Source organism: Merops nubicus, unplaced genomic scaffold, assembly GCF_000691845.1.
Source record: "Merops nubicus isolate BGI_N331 unplaced genomic scaffold, ASM69184v1 scaffold1750, whole genome shotgun sequence".
Classification (NCBI taxonomy): Eukaryota; Metazoa; Chordata; class Aves; order Coraciiformes; family Meropidae; genus Merops; species Merops nubicus.
The window spans coordinates 38688-65258 of NW_008583345.1; the positions used below are offsets into that span (position 1 = coordinate 38688).

The 26571-nt window shown below is 39.6% G+C and overlaps 1 protein-coding gene across 1 annotated transcript in view; it reads right to left on the reverse strand.

The window, feature by feature from the left end:
• Nucleotides 1–25747, reverse strand: part of PLCG2 (phospholipase C, gamma 2 (phosphatidylinositol-specific)) — a 54664-nt gene extending 28917 nt beyond the window's left edge. Inside the window, 9 exon segments of the mRNA XM_008940216.1 lie at nt 1–80; nt 1223–1295; nt 2415–2458; nt 3547–3630; nt 4026–4110; nt 7872–7919; nt 9344–9437; nt 12075–12215; nt 25552–25747. The exon segment at nt 1–80 is cut by the window's left edge and continues 55 nt beyond it. Coding sequence (XP_008938464.1) covers nt 1–80; nt 1223–1295; nt 2415–2458; nt 3547–3630; nt 4026–4110; nt 7872–7919; nt 9344–9437; nt 12075–12215; nt 25552–25747 — 845 coding nt within the window.
• Between the last annotated feature and the right edge of the window lie 824 nt (nt 25748–26571).

Sequence of the window (26571 nt, forward strand, 5' to 3'; positions counted from 1 at the left end):
TCAGCAGTTTCTCTCATAGTGTCATCAATAAACTTTGTCATTCGTTCTCTGACTTTAGTGACATCTTGTGCCCAAGATTCCTTCAGATAATAGGAATACAGTAGGAAAAGGAAAAAAAAAAACCTTTAGAAGTGGTGTTATTCTATATAAAACCAAAAAAAAAAAAAGGAACAGAGGCCTACAGATGTGATTTACTTCTTCCAGTGGGCTAGTTTAAGCCAATTGTACCCACATATCTTAAGAAATTCCTCTCTGATGTCTAAGGGGGGAAAAAGATCTCCATCTAAGTACCTTCATATAGATTGGAGACTGGCAAGATACACTCTATATATGTACACAAATGCCTGCACACATACAGAAAAAAGCTGGCCTCCTTGAAGGACATGCCTTAGCTATAAGCTCTCATTTCTGAGTGCAATCTGAACGGCCTTTTAACACAGTGAAATGGGAAGAAAAAGAAAGTAGCAAGCTAATACAGGAAGTGTAGCTCTCACTTTTCTATCGTCTTTGCAAACCTGGAGCTTAGCAAATATCACAGTAACAAATATTACCATGGTGTCTGTGCTGAATAACATTATAGGAGGCACAGTTCCAATCCCTCCCTCCAGATTTCTCTGCTTGCTGGTACTGAACACCAGGCTCCCTCCATTCAAGAGAAAATCACCTGTGACTCAAATGCAGGCAGTCAGCTCAGCTTTTTGCCTAAGAGCTGCTAAAAAGAGGCCACGACCAAGGCATTACCTCAGCTGTAATTAGGCCAAGCTATTGCCTTTGACATACATCTAATGTTTATTTCTTACCTTGTCTGTTTATCTACATGACTAAATGGAGACCTGTTAAAATCTTATTTACTTTGTCCTCCCTCTCATCCTCTGGTGCACCTTCAGAGTCTTTATACAGGTGAAAAATAATAGTTCTTGTAAACTTCAATGGCAACAAAGAAGAAGTAATCTTTCCAAGATTATCAAGATATCCAAGATATCAGAGTTCATATCAATGGCGCATGATGGCGCATGGCATTTCTTTTTAATGACCACAACAGGTGAAAAATAATAGTTCTTGTAAACTTCAATGGCAACAAAGAAGAAGTAATCTTTCCAAGGCCTGGTATCAGAGTTCATATCAATCATATTCTATGGCGCATGGCATTTCTTTTTAATGACCACAAAACTGACATGACAACCTCAAGAAAAAGAACTCAGAATTTCTGCCACCTTCCCACCTGCTGCTCATGTAGCAGGAATCTCTGAAAGTCATGGAGATGAACTGCTGAAGCATCTGGACGGTCAGTATTTCTTAAAAAAAAAATAAAAAAATAAAAAAACAACTGTCATCAGATGTTACATCAGAAAATGACATGGACTTGTGTCTTGGATTTACAGTATAAATGTGCTGCCACCACCAAGAAACTTTGTATAACTTCAGTGGCATTTAGATTAGGCTCATAATATTGTATTATCTAATTACTGTATTTTTAAGGCTTTAAATAAAGCCTTCTTGGATTCCTGATGCACTTTTGACAGTGATTCATCGGGAAAAGTACCAAATCTGTGCTCATTGCTTCGTAGCAAATGAGCAGCATTCACTTGACAGGGGTGTTGTTAAGTTTAGTTGAGGCATATGGAGACACTTTTCTTTTCAATTGTCACAGAGCCACACTTCCACAAATAACCCCTTCCATGTATTATTCAGATATCTACAGGGTATGACAATACCTGCTGAAAAAGTAGGCGAGATGTGGCTGCATCAAGAAGTGAGACAACTGCTTTCCCTTTTGTAGGACACAAATGCTGCATCATCTGGTACCATCCTTGATAAATTTATGCTTTTAAGAAGTCTCAAAGTTTAACTCGTATGGCATGACCAAGAGCTAAGCAAATACTCAGCCCAGGCAGAGTAAACTTCTAAACTAACTTTCTTAATCTGCTAGTGAAGTATTCAAAGCCAGGATAAACTGCTTTAATTCAGAGTCAAAATGTTAGCAACGCCTGTGACCTTCTTCTTTATGCTGTACACATCCTATTTAAATTTTCAAGTCCACCAACTGAAAGCTACAGAAACTGTTACTATCAGCATTCTGCTCAAGTCTAGGCAAAAGCCTGTGCATCACACCACTTTCAGACTGAAGTTAAAATTTCTCCATTAAATTGTCCTTCCATAGTTCTGTTCAGCTCTTTATAGAATCAGAGGCAAATTCACTTGTTCAAATCTGTATCATTTTTGTAGTCAGAAAGTAAACAACATTTACATTCAGGACTTATTTCCATAAGTTCACCTTTCTGAATGTAAAAAGATGCATCATTTCACTTACTAAAGCATCTGAACCAAAAAACAGAGATGAAATTATAAAAACAATCCTGCAGCACTACAACCATATGGAAATGTGGAAAAATAATACAAATGAAGAGTCTCACCCAAGAATGAACACAGAGGAATCCTTTTTGAATTCATCAAGAATCTTAAAACCAAAAACAAACAAACAAAAAAACAACAAACAGACAAAAACAAACAAAACTCACGATGAAAAGATAAATGAAAAAGAATACACAATTTTCTACCTAATACCATCTAATAATGTCCATTGGTTTGGAAAGGGGAAAAACATGTCTGTCTGCTCTAGAGAAGCTGCAGACAAGTTGGCAAGACATATTTTGAATTAAATGCATAAGAAAAAATATGCTGCCAAGGCTGGCAACTGCACGTCAGGCCTTTCACTGTGAACACACACAATTCTCAGGCAAAAAAAACTCACTATTGAGAAGGCACCTTATTCACACAGTCGACTTTCTGGGGGGCTTTTTTTGTTTGATATCCCAGAAAAAAAAATGGTATTACGTATCATTCATCACATTTATTCGCATGAACATAAAACATAAACTGCTTCCAGCTCGGCAGAGTGTGGTTACAGATTACAGGAAACTTAGCATTTGACCCAAAGTTTCCACCAGCTTTATCAATCTGTGCAATGAATACATGGAAGCAGCAGTCAGGCAGCTGCCCATGTGAATTAGCCAAAATGTAGTTCCACTGCATTTATGCCTCCCAAGGACTGTCTGATGCATGTCTTTTACTGGGCCCACCACTAGTAATCTCTAAGCATGAAAGACCATGAGAACAAAAGTTGCTATTTGATGGTCAGGATACAACCCCATGATTTACAGAATGTTCTTAGTGATAAAAGATTGATACAAGTATGGAAAAACATTGCTCCTATCAGTAAAGAGATCAGCCAAGCCTAATAATAAGACATTCTGCATCCAAAAAAAAACTTTCAAAAAAAGTTCTTCCTAGAAACCCCATGGTATCTGTGCATCTCTCTATCAACACCACACAAGAAGCAACATGAATGACTCATTCATCTTCTTAAGCCAATTGCTGATGGTGACTTATCTCCACATCGAGTACAATTCTAATCCCTTTTTCTATTACAAGAATGGAGAATAAAGAAAATTAGTAACAAATGGAAACAAAAAAATCAATCCGCATTCACTCTTCATTCTGATCAAGCAGTTTAACTGTATGAGGACAACTCCTGAAAAAGCTCACCGATTTCTGTTGTTCAAACATGATCTTCTTGTAGAACAAATGAAATTGTTCAAAGCTAAGCTCTTCCTTGTGAGCCCCTATTTCCTACAACAGAAAGCAGCACACAGTGAATTTAGAATTCCCTGAACTGTATTTGCACAGCAAACAAGTTAGAGCAAAGAGACTTGATCACATGACAAAAAAAGTTCTTTCACTTACATATGAACTTTTATCTTAAACACAAAACAATTTCTTACATACTTGCATGGTATTTGCACCAGAGCTCAAAACCCAGTGCTGGCTTTGGTCAACCATACAAAGAAAAGAAGGAACGTTCATGTCTATATTTTCTTATAGCCTTAGATATAGCCAAGGTCAGAAATTAACAAATATAATTCATTTAATTATACATGATAAACAAAAATAGAGGCAGTATCCTGAAAATAAATAACAATGTGTCAAAAGAGATGACAAAGAGACAAAAGTTATCAGGTAATTACCGCAAATTTATCCTTCAAGAACTTCATGCTGCTAACTTTGAAGTTTACTTGGGGAAGGACAGTTTTCAGCTCTCTAAGACTGATACTGGGGAAAAAAAGAAGAAAGAAAAAATAGTAGCAAAAAAGGAAACAGTTCTGCTGTATCTAGTCAGCTGCTGATGTATTTTCTATCAGCACAAATATGTGAGTACTCAAACATTTTGGATAGGGCTCATCTCACTCCAGCTGTTATTCACTTGGATGGTAAAATTGATTCACAGCAGCAGACTCTTCCCTTCTGCAACATCTGAGCACGACTTCATCCTCCTCTCACAAACAGGTCTTCCCAGAGAGGACTGTCTTCCAGGACCTGCTGACCTTTTTTACAGTTTCAGAATGTCCAGTGATACACCAGCAACACTTCAAATAATGAAGTTTTCTAAATAACAGCAAGATCTTTCAAATAAATATGCTTATTTCAGATTTTAAGCAACATAGTGCCTTACATACATCATGTATTTCAGGAATATTTATATATAAAGCTAAATTTATTACTTGTTGCAACACTTTCTGGCCACATACCAAATCAGGTATGATGCACACATCATCAAAGACTGTATTAGAAACAAACCTGTGAACAGCTTATTTCAAAAACGTCAATTTACTTCACATCCTCCAGTATTTTCATCCACAGCAGTTTCTATTCCAGCATCCTAGGTGCCACTGCCATAGCATCCTTCACTGCAAGCTCAGAGCAGTTTACTATACTTAAGATCAAAAGGAAACAGGAGGTAGGGGAATGCTACTGTAACTCCTGCATGAACAGAGACTGGTGATTTATAAAGGAGTGGGGTGTTCAAATGCTTCAAATGTGCCACAGGTAGAGGTGAGCCAATCTGACAGCTCAATGCTGTTCTAAGAAGCAACCACAGCTTCTCTCCTTGTTCCCCACTCCATTCTCCTGTTGCTCTGGTCCCACTGCTTCCATATGCCTACTGTGACACTCATCAAACCTTTTGCCAACCTGATTCAACTTTCTAGGTGAGCAGAAAACTGCATGGCCACAAGGGAGGTAGAGCAAGTTTTCCACTGACTTCATGAGGTCAGTCTGCTCACCTCATAGATCAGCATCACAGACAGAGTAAGCAAAAGGGCTGGAGTGACTTCTTAGCAGCATGTAGATAGGAAAAGGAAAGAGATTTCATTCACTCAGCACCAAGGTGGTACACCAAGTCGTCAATCTCCTGCAGACCCGCTGCAGTCACCCACTGTTCAATTTGTCTTTGGACAGTAAAGAATGGAAATTAAGCCCCATGTTCTAGGGCAGAGTCTCCAACTCTGGCTATTCTGGGTAGGCACTGATGTGAGGTCTCAACGAGAAAGACATGGCATTACAGTGGGACATGTGAATGACACAGGGACAAGTCCTAAATTAGAAGATGAGGGGAATCCATGGCAGAAAAAGTAAGCAGGGAAGAGTCAAGAGAATGCAGGCACAACATCTGAGTCCTATTACCAATGCCCACAAAACATCCATGTGGTACCAACAGTACCTGAGAAAACAAGGCTAAGGTCCTCTGTCTTGACCTACAGTGCAATTCATAAGCCATTAACTCTCTGCAAACACAGAGTCAGAACACAGTCACTCAAAAGCAACAAAAACAACTAGCACCTAGACAAAAATACCACTTCTGTTCTACAGTGTCCATAGAGCTACCCTGTGAGCCATTCTCATCTTCATTGTGTAGAGAGGGAAAGAAGCAAAGCAAGAAGGAACTTAGCCAAGGTCCATGCCAAAACCAGATTAGAACTCAGGAAATTCCTGGCTTTCCACCTTGTCGCCAGACCTCTGGAAAAAAAACTACTTTTAGGAGCAAGAACGAGCCCTCCAATTGTACCCTAAACACCAAACACAAGCTATTTCCTCTGGCCAGACAAGTGCAAGCCAAAATAAAGAGCTGGGACTTCATCACCTCTGGAAAAAAATCAGCCTGTGAAACAGGACTTGCCTGGAAGCCTAACCTTTACAATTAACCTCCCTAGAAACTGCAACACTAAATACAATGAAACTCAGTCCAAATTCCTTTCCTGAATTTTTCTAAAAGCATGAATCATCTATTGAGAGAATGCAGAATTGCCCTCTCCACAGTGCAAGTCCCCTTGATCCTAACCAGACTGCCCTGCAGTGATGAAGCAGCCCTACAGCAACAAATGGAACATCTTCAGCAGGCAAACACTGTCAGCCACAGCTTCTCTATCCTGCCATTTCCTTCATGGTGCCTGCCAACACATCCCCACTGCAGGGCTAGTTTTTCAAAATAGATCAGGAGGTATAAGCCAAAATCCAGTAAAGGATGGTACCTTCCCCCTCACCACTCTGGCCAGCTTAGGAAATACTGTTTTGAAATGGTGTCTCAGCTCACACTGAAGCCAGCTGCACAATGCCACAGGCTGTCTGCAGAATGATGTTATTTCCTTCAGTAACACTACCTCATTCACACAATGAAGCAGCACACTTTACTTTGCTCTTAGGAAAGGGCCTAAACGAGAGGAAACGCATGTACTTTTCTACAGTGAATTACACCTTAGAATAAAATGCACATTCCAGACAAAGTGCAAAATCATAGTAAAGTCACAGACGTGGAGAAGGAGGGGTTAACATTCTTCTCAGTCTCGCATATTTCTGGCAGCTCTAGGGCAAGGTATGCAGCTGAATTAATTTGAAAAAAAAAAAAAAAAGAATGTCTCCTTTGCTGTGCAAAAGCTACAAACCCACATCACACACAGACCTGAAGTGAACTACTGAAGTCAAACATACAAAGCTACACAGAACACTGGGAGCTATAAGGCACAGGACTTCCTTTACATGAGAAGCACCAGGTCAGAGGTGATTCTTTGGCTTTGGGCTGTTTGAATAAGGGGCAGAGACAAGGCCATGCAGCCAGGCTAATTGCAAAAAAAAAAAAAAAGAAGAGAGAGAAGGAGGAAGGTTTTGTCCTTATTCCAAACCACTAACTTGGCTTCCTTCTATAACCATCTTCAAAGGTATCTTCTGTTTCCCACTGTTAAAGCATACTGTACTACCTTTCCTCTTAATATTCTGTTCTGTTCGCTCATAGCTCTGACTCCTTCAGGAAAGGATTCACATTACTGCTGGGACAACCCTATCTCTGGATACATCTGACATTGCTGCTGTGACTGGTTTCAAACCAGATACCACACATACTAGCCGTGTTCAGGCCCCATCACGACTCAACAAGGGACAGCTAATCACTTAAACATCTGCCCTGGATCTTTAGTAGCCCATGCTAAACTCTGCTTATGCAGCTTCATTGTTAAGAATGCCTGAACAAGCTTTTAAATGTTGGTTTCTGATCTGTCTACATGAGAGTGTAGTCACTCCAATGCAAACACACTTCAGTAATGAAGGAAGAACTGGTGGTGTAGCTGCCCACAAAAGCCCACAGCAGGTCTATACAGTCCAAGTTGCTGGGTTTCAACTTGGCTACGGAAGGGCAAAGACCTCTATAAAGTAAGTGACCTAAAAAACCTGCACAGCTGAACTGAATCTCTACAGCAAGACTGGAAGAAGACAACTCCCTTTCCTCATTCATGTAGGGTAATTCTAGGCTAAAAGCAACACTATTGATTTTTCCTCATTTGCTTCCTCATTATACCACATACAGGAACATGAGTGAGTGTTCTGAACATGTTGTGTTGTGCAAAATGCAAACCTCAAGTTGTTAAAGCACTAGCAGGGGTCTCATGTTTCACATCTCGGATGAAGAATTATTTACTTCTTTTCGTTCCGTGTTAGAATCTGCAACAAAAGCTCACTGAAAACAAACTGAACAAGGAGCTTCTTACCTATTTCTTCTTGTTTGATCAACAGAGTAGATCTGCTTTCTCAGCCAACTTGCAGAAAAGAGAGGGAAGAAGAAAAAAAACCCACAACCTTTAAGGATTATAAAGAAAACACAGCCAATGAAATAAAAAAATCTATAGATAAAATTCAATAGAAACATTTAAAATTCCTAAGATACATCTCTTCTAATAAAGCAAAAACATTTCCAGTGCAACACCTAAGGGTTTAGCCAGTTTTATAACGTATTTGTAAATACATACTTTTCTGCTTCTTAATACTGCATTTTAAAGCCACATAAACAACACAGGAAGGGGAAGGGTGGGCAGGATAGAGAAGAATGAGCAACCAGAAGCTGTAAAATTGTAAGCGGATAAAGTGAGCCAAAACTTTAGCTAATTCAAACTAGAGTAACTCCATCAAGTCAATGATTTACACCAGCTCAGGCTGCTGGTTCAAAGATACATTAGAAGCATAAAAATAAAAAATTAAGGCTGACAGGAAGAGTTTTAGAGAATTTTAATGAAAATCTTCAGTGGGGTGCATGTCAGTTTTAGCTGCAGAGTTAAATACTATTAGCAGCATTAATAGTAAATATATACACACACAATTTTGAACACATCATGTCATTGTTAATCACTCTGCTGTGCAAACAGCCTGGAATCCAGTAGCACTGTGTCGAGCAGCTCGCTGCAGTACCTTACAACAAGTAAGAATAAATAAAAACAGTTTCTCTGGAACTGGAACAAGTGGATAAAGACAACATCAGTGTCAAAGCCACAATCTGGTCAGGTGGCAAGTGAGGACAGGATGTATCCTCACAACAGGTAACAGCAGTGGCCAGAAACAGAAATGTCAGCAGCAACGAAAAGCAATCAGGCACGGAGGCAGCGTTAAAAGCTCCTCAACAGAACTGGCATTCTGAGCCTGAGCAGTTTGTGTGCAGCTTCCTCTGAAGCACTGAGGGTGCAGTTTTACCATGCTAAAAAGTAATCCTTAAAAATGTTTGTTTTCAGCCTGCTTCTCTGAGTCACCTCATCATTTTGCCACACAAGGCAATGGGTTCAACAAAAAAGGAAACTGCAAAGCTTGCCTCGGAATTATGGGGACCCAGGACCCATGGATATCTACTAGAGCAAGCCTACTGTGATTGCACAAGACAGCTGAGCTTGAGTCAGTGTACACTGACATGAGCTGTTCTTACGATCCCATTAAGAGATTTTTGGTTTGGTTTAGTTTTGGTATACAGAACAAAGAAAACTGCAAGTCCATATTAGTGGATGCAGCAGAGTGTGACTCCAGAGCATAAATACAGCAAAATAAACATAGAGAATTTCCCTATGAGCTTTCTGTGTCACACACTAACTGGAACATAGGTCTTAAGGTAACTGGCAGGTATCACTTGCTGCACCTTAAAAACTTCTTTCATATTTTCTACTTTCAGTTCAAGTCTCACAAAGTGAAGCTGTCCACATACCTCTCTGTGATCGCAGGTGTGGGAGCACTCATGACCTCTTGATACAAGATATTCAAGCCACACAACCATTTATCTGCATCATCTTTAGAGTCAGCTGAAAAAAAGTAACATGCTATGAGAAATATCAAAAGACAATCAACATGAAACCAAGACATAAAACTTGTGACATTTAGATAAACCCTAGTACACAAAGCTGCTGATTAACCTCTCTCTTTGATAAATCTCATTGCATAGCTTCATGTTAATAATAAAACTAATTAAAAAACAGTATACATTTGGGGGTGGGAGAGTTGATTTTGGAAGCTCTGACAAAAAAAAATAAAAACAGTCCTTTAAGAAGCCTGCTTATCAGGGCAAGTTTCAGTATCTCAGAAGAAAGACTATGAAACTACTGCAGAGCTCTTTTAGCAATGTAATGAAAATTCATTTTCTTATCTTCTGTCTCCCAAGTGCCAAAAGCCCATGGACCTAGACTGAGAACAACTTGAAGCACACAGACAAAAGAACTCATTGGGTTATAGGATAAAGCTAGTTCATTACATTCTAAGCAACCAAGAAGAGTGTGAGGTACTGGCTCTTGATGGACATCACTTCCTGTCTGTCCTAGTTATGCCTCTAAACACAGATTTTTCCAGATTAGATTTAGGCAAGCAGAACAGAAAGGGAGCAATGCACAAAGCTGGTGTAGCTTATATAGAACATATTTTAATACAAGTTAAGCTAAAAAAAGGTCTAAAACTCCTTACGTGGTTTAGCACTAGAAGTTCTGTACATCTCCCCCTCAACCTTACCAATTGCTTTATCACTGTCTCGTTTTGTTTCAAATGTAGTTTGCCTTCCCATTTCTCAAACCAAAAGAGACCCCTACACCATTTAACATGATCACCCAACAGAAGCAAGATGATGAACTGCATCCTGGTATTGCCTTCCTTAGGGAATATCTCTTAAGCTGAAACCAATTTTGGGGTGTTGGAGGAGTTGCTATCATTACAGCCTCCAGTTGGGCAAAGTCCATTTGCTTTAGTGTGCTGTTCTAAAATTTCATGAAGGCATTCTTCAGTTAAACCAGTCTTAAAAAATTATTTTCACACAGGAGCTGTAATCTGTGCAAATTCTTTTAACTGCCTTCAAAGCAAAAACAGTTTCTCAAAAGATGAAGATTACATTTTATTTACACATATTTTCAAACAGTACTTTATCCCCCATGGATAAAGCTAGAGCCCAGCCTTAGCTCCCCATGGAAATGTTTTTTCAGTCAGCTACAGTTTTGGGAAGAACACCCAGTATTACTGCCAAACCAATTCTTCTCCCAAGACAATTCTGCTCTTTATGACAGCTACCATTCCCTTTAAGTAACAATTATTTTATTTTGTTTTAAGAAACCACAACAAAGCACTTCAACAAGGAAAAGGATTTCCCCCTTAGCTGAAAATTCTATCATGTTTTTCTGCAGTTCAGCATTATGGCAACTTATCTCATGATATCAAATGGTTTCAAAGTATTGGCAGAGGCCTGGCTTTGAGAATTGCCACAAAGGAGGGACAGGGGGTGGTTGTTAGAGGAAATCAGTCTGAAGTACCTGGCACAGTTGCACTTCAGCACAGACGCTTAATCCAAATTCTCACAGACTTGCCAACAATGGTAAAACTTATTTAAAGTTAAAAGCCTGGAACAATGGATTAGTCACAAGTAACCTTTAACATCCAGTGTGTAAGACTGAAAAAAAACCCAAACTGTCTTCTAGTACTGCAATCTATAAGCAAATCATTCCATTTTTTAAAAAGCTACTGTTAGCATTAAAATGCTTACAAAGCACTCCTCTTTTCTCCCATTAAGATTTTGCAATTAATTTAATGATTTAAATGGACAAGCATGTTCCTACGCAGGACAGAAAGAAGCACCACTCCAAATAAATCGTCTGTATGATCCTAAACCAAGGATCCACCACAAACTTTTTAGAAGATAAATCTCTTTGTATGTTCTGCTTGTTAGAAACTGCATTTAGCCTGCAGTGTAAGAATTCTTATCTCTTCATTTCAAAATCCTTGGATTTGTGACCTGGAATAACCTCACCTGAAATAAGAATTGTCCCAAACTTTTCCACAGACACAGGACACAGCTCTTCCTTGTGTCATATGGACTTCTTAATTTTCAATTTACCATCTTCCAATTGGATTTATGGTCCCCTAGCACTTCTTTAGAAGAGGTTTACCATTATCAACTGACACACATACCCATAACCCAAACTAGAACTTTATTTTTCCAAATTAGTCTGCAGCTGCTCACAGGCGATAGGAAAGTTTCTGTGATAAAGCTGTAGTCTAACTCTTTATGATTGCAGAATCATTTTGGTCAGACTGAAAATGCCAGGGCAATCTTCTGGCCACGCTGAAGACAACAGCAAATCCTCTTAAGAGGAAAAAGTATTCCTTGCTCTTCAGTGCTGAAAACCTTTCTAGATCCTTAACCAGCAAGCACCTACCTTGCTAGAAATAATTGAGCAAATCAGAGCAACACTAACACAATACACTATTTGAGAGCAAAACATGACAAATGCAGCAGCTCAGAGACATGAAGGGCCAAGTTAAAAGGTCTATCTCCAGATTTTAAACATATGGTGCACTCTGGAACTGCAGAAGTCAGAACTGCAGCATTCTTTGCATTACTGTTCCATCAAAGGACTTAATTTGTTCAATCAGTTCTAAATAAGAAATGAAGAAGAAAAAAGTACCTGCTAAGCTTAAGGTGTTGAGGACAAACTGGGTACCATAAAAAATAGTAAAGCAGTGTTCTTCTCTTTGCTTTGCTTTGCAACGCTCAAAGTCCTTTGAGTTCTTTCCTGGACGAATTTCTTTTATTTCCATCAGATCCACTGAAAGGAAACAACATTCAGTCAGTACAACTTCATTTACATTCCAGCAGAGCCTCAAACAGTAAAATGAACAACTCAAAGCATGCATACATACACAAAATACATACATAAACTTACAGATCTTTGTTGGGCAAGAAATGCAAATTGCATCAGGTTGCAATCCATGAATCCACAACCAAATATATTACTGAACAAAAAAAGATGACAAATCATTTGCCATATTTTTATCATTTGCCATATTTTTATCATTTCACTATCACTGATTATCTATGGACAAAGGGTATACACATAGCCCCTCCTGAGTTACAGAAAACATGACTTCACAAATGGTATTTTCTCCAAGCAAGAAGTTTCCAATTGCCATAGCAACCATTCAGAGACAAGAGAGAAAAGATACAACTTCTAACTTACCCACCCAAAAAGTATGCATCAGCTCTTTGATAGTCAGCTAACCTTGTTAGCTAGTCACCTAGTACAGGCACTGGCATTTGTAAAAAACAGGAATATCAAGAGAAAATCCAGCCTAATAATTAAAATTTTTGTGATTTTTTTTTCCTGGTCAGCTCCAAAGAGATCTGTCATTTAATGTATCCTGTTGTATCACTTTGAGCTTGCTGTTTTCTACAGAGCACAGGTACCTACTAGAGCACAGCAGAACAGGAGCACTGCCCAACCACACTTTTTCCCAAGTCAGCTCCCTTTTAATCAAACCCTTGCTACATGGCCTGTATAGCAGGAGTGAGACAGCACTGAAATAGAAATATGTGCACTCTCAAGATAAGATGCTTATTAGAAAACTGAGGAAGTGGTTTTGTTCTGCCTGTGGACCAGACAAATAAACAGCTCTTTCCACTTCTGGACAGTCTTGACTTACGAGCTACAGCATGAAGAGTGAAGAAAAACATTTCATTGCTGCTCTTGAAATGTGTTTATCAGACCTAGCAAGATCCAAAGAAAACAGCTGAGGGTTTCTCTCCATGCATTTAAAAACACTGCACTATAAAAACTCTGTTTTAAATGAGCCCCTTATCAGTAACAGAAAACAGTTAATAACATAATGAAAAAGCAACTCTGCTGCCAGTGGAGCTGAACACTGGTTAGAGCTTCGGCCTCTGTAGTGCTGGGTTTCCACAACGCCAACACAGAATGGAGGGAAGGACAAGCAAGGAAGTTCATCAATAAAATCCCAACAATGAAACATTAATTCATCTTGGAATTTCTAATTCTCTGCTTATTTCTTAAACTAATTTTTCCACATGCAATTGTCTTCAAGATAGAGCTTTAAATGTCTTAACCTCCGTGTCTCAGAGCCCCTCCAAACCATGACAGCATCTCCTAAGATATGCATATCTGATTGGCCAAGGTCCCTAAATTTAGATGCAAACTTCTAAAATAAATTAATGACACAACCATAAATGACAAGCAAACGAAAGCTCCTACTGATGACTGATCTCCTTACTGTCCAGAGTCTCACTTAGATCCCTGTCAGTGTATCCAAATACCCATCCCTAAATGCCAGAAGCCCACCAATTCAAGTTAATATCAGTGAAAAAGGATCAGGATACAGAGACAAAAAGTAGCCAAACGCAGAGGGAAGGAGGCTGCATGGCTGTAATAAACAGCATGGGACTGTGCACCATGCTGGCTCAATTCTAACCATAGGCAAGAGCAACCCCAGTCACCCTTCTGCTTCCCCTTCACCCAGCAAACTGCTGCTGAAAAACAGCTGTGGCTTTGAAGTGAAGCACACCTTCCATTTCAGACTCCTATAATCTGATCATATGAAGACCACACCATGGAGACCCCCTCAAAGTATAAACCATAAGCAGCAATAAAACAGATTTCACAACCTGCATTGCTGTTGTCATTTCAAGTGGCTGTTACCTCATCCTGACCTCTGAAATAAACACACAAACTTACTCAATGTCTGCTCAGTTACATATACTCACTACAGTTCTTGTGCTTGCATTACCACCTCTCAACCCCACCACCCCCATCCTCCTGCCTGAACGTATCTGTATCTACATAGAGGTAAAAGGGGTTTTGTATGCACAGGTTTCATGCTAGAAACCATATTACTGTTTCTCCAACTGGTCTTTGAAAAAAGAGATTCCTCTAATTGCTAAACATTCATTAAAGAGGAATGGTTCAGCAAGAGAACAAAACTGGTGGAGGGAAGTGGGAGAGACAACATTTATATAAAATCCCTCAAATTCAGAATTTTACATTGCTGTGATTGTCAGGGAACACATTATATATGTCCTACAAAATTCAGGCAAGATATCACCACATTTAAATAATAGATGAAACACTTATACAAAACATTTTATTAAACATTCTTCAGATTTTTCACAGAAAGAAAGACATAATACATGTTATACTTTCAGAAAATTAATAGATACTACCTTCTTGTATTTTAATGATATTTTGTACTGTTGTCTAGGATGTATTATTCTACAGTACTGAAAGAAAATCCAAGGCAGAAAATAAGAGGGGGAAAAGAGAGGCAGGCATACCAAACATAGATTTTGGTCTCCTGCTAAGCTCTGCTGTCTCTCCAGGTAGGCTGGAGTTGCCCAGCACCCTCCACACAATGCCCATGAACTCCAGAATGGCTGATCCCAACTGAACTGAGAAAGGTTTCAGAGAAAGGCCAGGAAAAACTGCAACACATTTCAGACTCAGATTAGTAAATCTGCTGTACCAACCTAGTTACACCATTACTGTGAACTTCTTACAGCACAATCTGTCACTGAACAATTAACCTGTAACTTCAGAGCCCTGACAGAACTGCAAAGCACAGTGCCTCGGACATTCTATCTTCTCCCTGCCTGGAAGTGCTGGAGGCTTCCTCCTGCTCAATCCCACATGCAAACTGCAGAGTTGTATCAAATCCAACACGCTTGGAGCTGCAATTTCCAGAAAATAGTGCAAGAAGATGAATGCATTTCCTAAGGAAACATAAATCAAAGTATGCCCTATAGACAAGTGGACTCAGAGCAAGACAAGGAGGTCACTCCCAACACATTTGGTCCCCAGACAAAAATTTTACAAGTCTAGTGCCATTCTGAAACCCCTACAACACTAGTTTACATTTTGTCCATTAAGCTAAAAGGCTAAAGTGAAACTACTGGCAATATTTTGCCAAGGAAACTAAATTACTCTGATCACCTAAGTGCTAAGTGCTGTGGACTGAGACCTGGGATGGGCACTCCCTATATGAATGTATTCATGTTTTCATGTGTGTATATACATGTATATATATATATATAAAATAAAACCACTGTGCACTTAAACAGTTTTCAAAATCCAGTTTGTTTTTTTTAAAAAAAAAAATTTGCATTACAAAATATTCCAAAGTAGTTTTCATTTTGGAAAGGCAGAAATTGTCCCCTGCAACAGACAATGTGCAAATGAGCACCCAGTGAATGAAGAAAGCCTTTAGTATCCTTTTGCAAATGCTCTTCACAGTGGTTAGTGAGGATAATGGCTTTGTTCTCACTTCTGCAGAATTAAAGATTAACTACACAAGGTGTGTCTTAGCAGCTTATTTTACTCAGAGCAGCAATGAAACAGATCTCACGCAGCTCCAAAGGGAACAAGGTGAGGCTTCTCTCAGAGGAGAACAAGAAGCAATCTCCTGCACATGACAGAACAGATCTGGCTTAGAAAGCAATTCAGCTAACAGAAATAGTGAAATTCAGTGAGTAGTTCAGTGGCCCAAGGAAGTCATTACAGGAAAGCCACAAAATTATCTGAAAACACAGTTACAAGGATGGAACACGAGAAACAGTGTGGTGCCTCTTGAGAAAACTCACATGGCTAGCTTTCCAAGGGGTCCTCTGGGGATTTAGCTGTGTGACTGACATAAGTTTAGAGAAGTGCACCTTTTGAATCCACGGGTTAAGCAATCAGGTCACACAGAACTGTTGTGTACAGTAGCAACAAATTACTATTAAATTAAAAATGTCTCATTGGCCCATTCAGCAGAGCAAAAACAATACAGCCCTTTCCAGCTTCAGCTCTGCATTCAAGGGGCCATAAATCTCAACTGCCTACTGGTTTCATACTAAAAAATAAAAAGCACCCTCCAAAAATTAGAAGATAGTAGGGTAAACTTTACATATGTGCCCATAAAACTTTATATTCTACTCTGTGCAACAAAGCAAACCAAACATATTGTCATGTAAAACACTGACTCTGGGGAAAGGGTGCTGGAGTACCTACACCTCACACTCACTTGGACCAATCACACTAGGGGTGCTCAGGTCTATGATGTTCATTCCATCCCCATTTCACTGGCTGGCCATGACAGGAAGTCTGGTTGCTGTAAGCTAGCATTAAACACTGCAGAACCGAGCTGCCAAGGGGAAGAAATTATTTGAAAACAGCAAAAGGCTACACATGTCCATTTTTTCATTTGACCACAGAAACCAAGCTCTAAACACTCAGCTGAAGACTTAGTCAAAGATCCCCCAGGTAATCACAGAAACACAGCAGTTGCAAAAGAAAAAATGTGACTTTTCATGTTCCTTTGAAAAGATACTCCCAAAGAGCAAGAAGTAGATTCACTTTTGCTATGACATACTGGGTTTTAACAGTATTCAGAACACAGAGAAAATGACAGAATATGGCCATGGGATTTTCAGTGTGAGTTAAGTCTGTTTATTACGTTATGTCTCAAACAGTAAGGAAATCAAGCTAGAAGTAAGAAAAAAAGTCACTGCTAGAAACTAGGAAGGTCAAGCCTAAAGTTCAGGCTGAAAGAAACACTGGCTCACATTCCTCAGCAGAATATGTAGACAGATACTCATCACTTCTCCCAGAAAGGTACAGATGCTATAAATGTTGTTTATACCATCTTCTCCAAAGGAGAGGAAGAAATTTCCACCACAGAAGGTCACATTGGCATTAACAATTCTACTAATTAAATGACTGTTTAACCTATTGAGGGAGAGGAAAAAAAAAAAATCCCTCACCCATGTTTGAGAACATAAGCCACTTGCATAAACAGTCTCTTAGGTGTTCATTTTTTAAGTTTCTGACAGCCAAAAGGTTGCACAGAACCAAAGTTTGCTCTTTGGCAGGGCATTTTAGCAAAGAGTATAAAAGCAAAATTAGCAAAATTTAATTTCAGGGAGAACATGCTTCAGGATCAAATTCATAAAATACAACAATAAAGATTAAAAAACCTCAACCCTTTTTAGCTAGAACAGCACCACCTGTAACAACATACACAAGATTGTCATTACATTAAATTATACAGCCCTGCATTTCACCTCACCCTGTAAACTGGACGTGGCCTGCTCTGGTCCTGTTATCAACCTGACTATATTAGAGCTGCACTGTTTTTCCCATCAGCTTTGATCATTAAATATCCAGGTGCAACATTTTGCAGAAACTAGTGGTTTCTGCTTGGCAGTGTAACACAATCTTAAAGCAAACACAGTGCAGTCTTGCAGATCAAGAAAAAACACAGCAGCTGCCACAAGTTCTAATTCTACCTATAATGTGACTTTACTAAGTTAGTTGTTTCCATTCACTCCCCTTCCTAATATACCCATGAGACATGAAAATTCAACTTGGTTCTACTTTTTTTTTTTAAATGTATTTAAAAAGAGGGCCACGGTGATTTTGTTCTACAAACTCTGGAAAAACATTACAGAAAAAAAAAGTAGAAGAGAGATGATGTGAAATTAGCAGTCTGTCTCAATCCTAAAATAAAACATTATGCATCATCAGTCATACCTTCCTATGAAAAATGAAAAAAGGTCTAAGATAGTCCTACTGCATTAATAAAGGTCTGAACTGAAGAAAGAAATGGCTACTGTGTTATTCTGAGGCATATCATTAGCACAAAAACCTTCAATTTAAGTAGGCATTATTCCTCTGTTTCTTAATTTTGCAATTACATTGACAAGAGGTCTGCATCTCTGCTGCTTCCAAACACAGGTATTGCATCCTCTGAGACACAGAAAGTTTTCAGAACAAATTAATACTACCACATTTATTCCCCTTCTCTTTCAACCTTAGCTATACCCTAACCTCTTGCCCTACATACAGAAAGAGCATTTTAACAGCTGGTAAATGATATGACCTTTTCCTAAACATGGCCCTCCAATGCTTTAAAACTGCTTCTTATTGTGTGCTTGTACAAATAAATGGTCACTAGATATATTTTGTTGAGTATTTTGCAATAAAGAACATCAAAAAAAAGATGGCTGATCATTCTTTTCCAGAGATTAAGGGATTAAAATAGGATTTTAATTTTTTGAAATGTTTTGCAATAGTAGGTCACCTTTTCACATAAAAAAAAAAAAAGAAAATCTGTAGGTAATCAAAAGAAATGATCTTATGTCCTCAGCAGAATCTCCCTTGAAATGTGCATGCCTGTATTACATAGAAACACAACTTGCACCTTCAAAGAAGGCACCACAGATTTCTCGGAGCATAAATTCTCCTGGGTGTGAATCATTACTTAACACAAGGATTCATTGAAGAATATGCAGGAACTCACATATTTTCCAGTGACTAATCAAACTGTAGTTGCCACAAACTTTCCCTTCAAAATGGCCCTTAAAACACTTTGCATCTAATAAAGCATGAAACATCCACTGTGGATCAGCTTCTGGGGACTTACACCTTGCACACTCGCTCTGCGAGCTTAAATCCCATAAACCTCTTTGGGCCCTAATTTATCTATGCTGTGTATATAAATGTGGATACCACAACACAAGGAAATTTGGGAGGCCTTATTTTGCAGCACAGAAATGCACTCTCTGCTGACAAAGCCCAGGTGCCAGCCACACAGCCACATCTCTTAGCAGAGTACTGACAAGCACTTCTCACTCTTGGCCACCCCATGCTACCCCTGTGCCTCTCACTGCTGCCTCAGCTAAGGCAGCACACCCCATGGGCCATCTGGTATCCCAGCAAGGAGAGAGCACAGCAGAGTAGCTGAGCTGGAGGCAGAAGTGACCCTCAGATGCCACGGGGATGTACAACACACACCCACTGTGTGGCCAGCCTGTGATAGTTTGAAGTGGGGAGAAATAACACGGGGGGTGTGATCCAAGGGTCTGACCACACAGACCCACACATAGCTGTAAAGGGCAAACATACAAAAAAAAAACCCACACAGCAGAACCATAAGGAAGTAACATGCTGAGCAACAGGCTGCAAAAAATCATGCTGGTAAGTCACAGCTTCACAGTCCTGTATCTAGTATGCATAAATTAGTTCTGCAAGAAAAGGGCTCATTACAAATTAAACAAGCAAATCAATTCCCTCTGTACAAGAAAACTGAAGCTTTCTTCTCTCACATGTTGCTAAAACAAAAGGCAGTTTAGCTCTACTATAGTCACCAAGAGATGTAGTTCTTGAATTGCAAACCCATGAATGTACAATGGTCAGCAGAACCTATGGGTAAAGGATCTGTAGCCAAGTCATGCTGGGTCCCACTCACACTAGGGTATCACTTGATGAAGAACACATTAGAACACGTTCCCCCACCACACTTTCCCCTGCCACACAACCAAAGTTGCCAAATGACTTCCCCAGCACCAGGCAGCTTCTGAGTCAGGCTGTGTGACAGCAAAGAAAAGTGGTGGGGAAAGACTGTGGTCCACCCTAGACCTCCAAGAGACTTGCTTATTTTTCCTGGCCATGGCATCTGATACCAGTGGCAGATCTAGAGCCACGGGTTTTACACCCATGGCACCAAAAAAAAGTGCTCTTTTATTTCTCTGCTGTCTTTTGCACTCAAAAAAACCCACTGAAAGTTGATATTTCATTTTTACAATTACAATGCTTTGCAACAGAACTCCCATACTTAGGCTGACCACATAGATGAAAGAAAAGAAGCACAAAAAATCCCACACACTGACTGCCTCTGAGTTAGGAAGCTGGTGTTAGTATGCTTTTTATATATTCAATAGCCAGAGCAAGAGACTCCAGCAGAGAGCAATTCAGAGCAGGAACTACACTTCACTCTGGAGGAGCCTTTCATTCTCTCAACTACCTGGGCATGCAGGTGAGACTACCCTTGTAAGTTATCTGCTAATGATCAGGCTGTGAAAACATCACTTCAGAGTTATTTCACATGCAGTCAGAAATATCATTTGTATTTATAACACTCACTCTTCAAGACCCTGTGCATTTGGCATCAGAGTCACCTTTTGCCAGGTCAGCCTATCCATGGGGCAATACTATTGCAATGCTCACCAGAAGTTACTTCTCATCCAAGAAACAAAACAAATTTCTCCTACTGAAATAGATGACAAGGGCTCCACTGAAACCAGTTAGTGTGCATACAAAGGAATATAAACAGGGGAAATAAAAACAATGGCTTCAAAGCAGGGGGGACCTCGTGAAGTATTAATACCACACTGCAACATACAAAGTTTAACAGGGGGTAAAACAAGCAAACAAACAAAACCCAGCAAACCCAGACAAATCAAGGAAAAAAGATTTGTCAGCAGAAGTTAAACCAATGTTTTGGCCCTCACGACCTAGGTAGCTTAGGATCAGGAGCACTGAGATTCTAAGCCCCACGACCAGCCCCACAGCACACCTACCAAACTTCAGGTTACCTTTAACAGTTTAAAATGAGGACAATGCAGGATACGAAGAAATGACAATAAGAAAGAGGCAGAAGAAAAAGCTCCAACATTTCGTACCCAGTGTCTATAAGTATTTCCCTCAGATGGTCTTAGAGCTGTTAGGGCATCTACAGTGTCTCTATGCACAGAAGAACAGCAAGATAACCACAAGAGGCCCAAGCCTGGGTGAACACACTCGTGCCGAGCTCAGACCTGCTTCCTCCAGGTATTTGCATAGCTCTCTGCGGGCCAGCCTAAGGAAGGAACCACATGATGCTGGCATTCATTTTAACACACTAATGAAACCCTGCATGCCAAACATCCATGAAAAAAACCCCTCCCCAAAGGTGCATATTTCTCCCCTCTATCCATTTTGGTTTTCACAATGGGTTGTGTTGGACTAAGCTGATGTAGCAAAGGCATATGTAAGGTACTGCACTCTTAGCTGGTAACAAAAAAAAACCAGCAGCACTAAATCCTTCCTGGCCTCCACCAAACCTGAGAAACTCTCCAGGCAGTTCTTCACTTTCCATTGCTATTCTTCCTCCTTTCTTCTAGAAAGAAACTTGAAGCTCCCACACAACAGAAAATATGGACAAATTTTATTTAACTTTTCTTGAAAGGTGCTCATTTACCTGTCTCTCCTAACTCTACAGGCTAAAATGAAAGGAAAGACTCCCCACAGTCACTGAACTTAATCTTTGCTTGGGCCTGCAAAGCATTACAGCAGCAGAATCACAGTAAACCCAAGAAATGGAGATTGTACAAGATGAGTTTCCTTACAAACAGCAAAATCTACTTTCTTCAGCAAGTCTGATTAGCTTGGACAAGCACAACAGCTCACCTGACTTCAGGAAAACTGAATTACCATCCCAGAACTCACTTGATTTGAACAACTCTCAGCTGCACAGCTCTACAGGGAAGACAGACCCTCAGGACACTTAGGAAGTGTGTGGGCAGTCACTGATGGGTCACTCCTTCCCCTCTCTTGCAGGTGAGCAGGGACGATTAGCAGGAGTAGAAGAGCTGGTAGATAATGCTCCCTCTCTTAACCGTAAAGCTTGAACTCACCAGAAGCTAAAATAAAATCCTGTATTTGAAGAATTAAGAAAATGCATAACACCATTCTCAGCACCACAGTAAAAGCTAAAAAAACAAAAAGTGACCCAAAACCTCTGATGATCTTTTAAAATAAGGGGACTTACTTGACATGGATCAGCTTAATATTTGCCCTTTTGATCTCCTGTTGAAATAGCATATCCTTCCCTGAATCACACAGACAACCATATTCTTTGATTTAGAGGAAAATACAGAATACAGAGGTTACTCCCCAGTTAATTTCTGCTAGAAAATTCCTTCTGCATATGGCAATTCGAGTATTTCAGAAGGTCAGTGTAAAATCTCCAATACTTAGACTTGTCTGAGATGCACAATGAAGACAGAGACTGTTTAAAATTGATGTCCTAGCCTTTGTATATCCCCTACCAAAGGCCTGGGTCTAGAAAGAGCTTTTTAAAGAATGGCATCTCCATTTTACTTACTCATCCAGAGAAACACATCTGCACTGAGCAGGAAACAGCCATAATTTTAGCAACTCTTTCGCTATATTCTAACCAGAAATGCTGACGGGTTTTAACGAGAGGGATCCTGTCACGAGTAATGCAATTTAAAATACACAGCACTGCCACGTTCAGGGCCATGGGGTTGTCTCAACATTTGTATCAGTATAGCTAATCCTCCATCTCACTTGCTTAAAATCCATATTTTTTTCCCTTTTCAAGCAAAAAGAAAAGCAAAGTCTCAGGCAAAAGAAGTAATAGCAACATTTAAATAACTAAATAAATAAATAAATTAAAATATTTCCTTCCTCTTCTGCACAAACACTGTCAGCAAGTTAAAGCTGCAGTGACTGTCATTTCAAGTAGATCAGATATAGTTCATTGTAAATTACAACTGTTCATGTCACATTCCAGCAAATACCAGGAAAAGATCTTGGTTTGGGGCAGATTTGTTGGTTTTTAAGACAACAAAGCTACATTTTGCATATTCGTGCTTTAGAGTATGACATTCTCAGACCTAAAGTTTCCACCATAATAAAGGCCACAAATGTTACTCAATTAAAAAAAACCTGGTACAGTACTACAGTGTTCAGGGAGAGAGGCAGATGGCCTTGGGTAAGTCACAGGTCTAGAACTATATTCCCTGTGCTATTAACTGCCTCTGTAACTGGAAGCAAGTCATCACCCTGCTGGATTACCCAGGTGGAAGAGTCAAACTACAATATTCACCTTCTTTTGAAAGTGTTAAAATCTGTGCACAAAGCAAACTAATTATGAGGATGTACTACGACAAACACACACCACCCCAGGAAGCTTTGATAAAGGATTATAAATCAAGCCCTAAAACAGCTGACCCCAGAATCTGGAATGTACTATCCATACAGCTTTAAATTCAGCCCCTCTGTGCAAATAGGTATGATAAGTCTTCAACTACACACGATCACATCCTGGTTTTGCCAGGAGGCTCTAACACCTCGTTTGCCCACTGCGTGGTCATTTTCTACTCTGGTTTAATCTTATTGCCCTGGGGGCAACCCCTGGCTTTATTTCCTAAGCATATTCAAGCCATGCTCTCAGAACTGAATTATTCATCTTCTCTCATGACTTTTTCTTCTGGTACACCTCACTTCAGGACCTGAGCACAGCAGAACCAGTAACTTGCATTCACACACATCATTATAGGACGGGATAATTACCCTCATTTTCCACATTAGAAACTGAGGCACTACAAGATTATGACCCCAAGTATCTGTTAACCAGGGTGTCCAGATCTGTTTGCTTTTTCCCAGAACACTGCATATGGCCATATTTTTACCACCACTGATAAAAACATCCTCCAGACAACCAGTCTTCCACTCCTCTGCATTTCATTTATAGTTGCAGGTCCAGTTTGCACAAGACAGGAACCAGTGGAAACCGTAGCAAACAGATTTAATACTTGTAAGTAAGGAGCGTGAAGGGAAGTTGCACAGACAATCCAAAAAAAAAAAAAAAAACCCTTCTAAAAATCCACAACTCAACAGAAATTCCACTCTCCTCCTTCTCAGTTTCTCTCATGCTAGCATGTACTCACATTCAGTGAGAACACCAAGAGTGTGGCTCCCATCTCTTGCACCACTGCAGGAACTGGTGCCAGAACCATGCAGACTTTTTTCCCCACTGGAACTCAAGTATATGTAGTTCAGCCCTCAAAACAGTAAGATGATACAGGGAGAAACATCTACTTTATTCTCCATATCTACAGCTTTTTTTTTTATGCTTTTTTTTTTTTTTTGCCTCAGTCTCTTTCTTGCATTCAGAAACCCTTTTCCTTCTCTCAAGCCTTGATTAACTTGGTTTCCACAGAAAACCCTCTCTGCTGAGTAAGTTCATTTACTCCTCTGTAGATTCTCCACGCTGTATTTATTCTCACTCCAACATGCCTGCTCAGCCTTCCCAGCTCTCCAAATCCAACTTCTTATCACAATACCTTTTCCCAGATAGCCCCATTTTGTCAACTTCAAGCTTCTCAGATTAGCTGAGGCTGACCAATAAATGATTCTGGCAATTCAGGCAAACAATTCAATTCCTCCCATTCACCGCTGCATAGTGAAATCATGCCCGTAATAAATGAGTTATCATATTGTCATATGCAAGCACTGTAATTACATTATACTAACAGGAGCTGTATTAACCCAAAAAGCACAGGATGAGCTTGGCTGACATCAGCTGTGTCCAGTAAGAACTGAAGATTAGTTTCATTTTGTTTTTACCATAGCTATTACAGTCCTACATAGCTTTACACTCCCCTTTGATTTGCCGACCTTGTTGTAAGTAGTGGGTTTAGTCAGTTCAAATATCAACTAAAGAGATGGTACCTGCTCAGGACCTTTAAACCATCACTTATATCTCACAGCTTCATCCTCTTAAGCCATTGGTATTTTACAACAAGGTTCCTTGATAATTATTTCTACCCCAAAACAGCAAGTTCCCTAAAAACAGAAATCTGAATTCATTTCCCTTGTATTTGAAGGTTTTTTCTTTTTAGGAGAGAGAAGGGGTAAAGACTACTACCGGCTTAAATTGATAAGACATCTTGAACCCCAAAAGTTCCCTAAGAAAACAGAAATCTGAATTCAGTTCCCTTGTATTTGAAGGTTTTTTTCTTTTTAGGAGAGAGAAGGGGTAAAGACTACTACCGGCTTAAATTGATAAGACATCTTGATGCTTAATGATGGAAAAAAGTTGTGTTCTCTGAGTTACCAAGTGACAAGTGCTGTCATATTCAAAGATGAAAACTTTAAGAACAGGGCTTAGGGTAAAAGCACATTGATCATATTTCAGTAGTGTTAGATATCTAAATGAGCTGCAGAAGTTTCTGATGCTTAACGATGGAAAAAAGTTGTGTTCTCTGAATTGAGTTACCAAGTGACAAGTGCTGTCATATTCAAAGATGAAACCTTTAAGAACAGGGCTTAGGGTAAAAGCACATTGATCATATTTCAGTAGTGTTAGATATCTAAATGAGCTGCAGAAGTTTCTTCACCTATACTGCAACAATTCAGAATATTCTCAGCAAATCATCGAACTCTTCTACCAAAATCTTCATGTATTAACAAAGGCTCATTAAATCAATATTTGACAATTACATCAATTCTTTTGTGACTCCAAGTTCAGGTACACTTTGCAAATACTCACAGAAACCTTCAATCTTGTCAGCGGTCTTGCTCCACGCTACCTGCCTGGTTTCCATTATGACCTGAATCGTCCTCCTTTCTGGACTGCTCTTCTTAAGGCTGAACACTGTCATCACAGTTCCCAACTCCAAGGTCCTTTTGATCTGGCTTTTCTCATACTCTGGCAGCACTCCATAGTCTTTATTCTTTCTGGGCATTTTGTCTGTTTTATTTGGTTTTGAATCAAACTTTTATGGACTCCAGTGTCCTGAAAAGAAAAAAAGAAAGAAATGGAAGAATATTCAACGTTCACCCCAGCATTTTTATTTCTTTAAAAATCACATTTGTGTAAGTTAACGCTACCTAGTGGAGACTCCTGCCCATTCAAGTAGAAGGCAAGAACATGGCTAACATTAACAGCATCCTGCCATTTTAGCCTGCAAGCACAACCAGTGTCCACAGAGGTTAGTACCAGCGACACTTCTGGTGACCTGCTGCCACAAAAGCTATTAAAAACAAAGAGCTGGGTGGAGCAGCCACTGCATGCAATGAATTGTGATCTGAATTTCTCAGCAAGACCAATGCCTCTCCTTCCAGCTGCACCATACCACCAAGTTCTTCCTCAGTCTTCTAACACAGAAGTACACAGCACTGCAGACCAATGAAAGGCAAGGCAATGTCTTTTCAGCCCAAAAACACTGAAAAATCATGGTAAGGGGTATAACTCCCCACATGCTCTTATGAACACATACCTTCAACTGCACATACAACTCCATCAATACAAATATAGAATTATATCTCTAAAGTCTCAGCATTAAAAAAAAAAAAAAAGAAGACCTGGGAAAAAAAAATACCAAAGGCAAGTATACCTGAACAACGAGTACAAAAGGGCAAAACACAAAGAATGCAAATCATTGAAATGCCAGAGAAAATAGTAACTAGGTCATAACAAAGAAAGCATCTAAGCCTAAACAAAACTAAAGAACACCTCAGAAACATGAAAAAAAAAAAAAAGTGTTCAAACTGAAGCAGAACGTTAAAA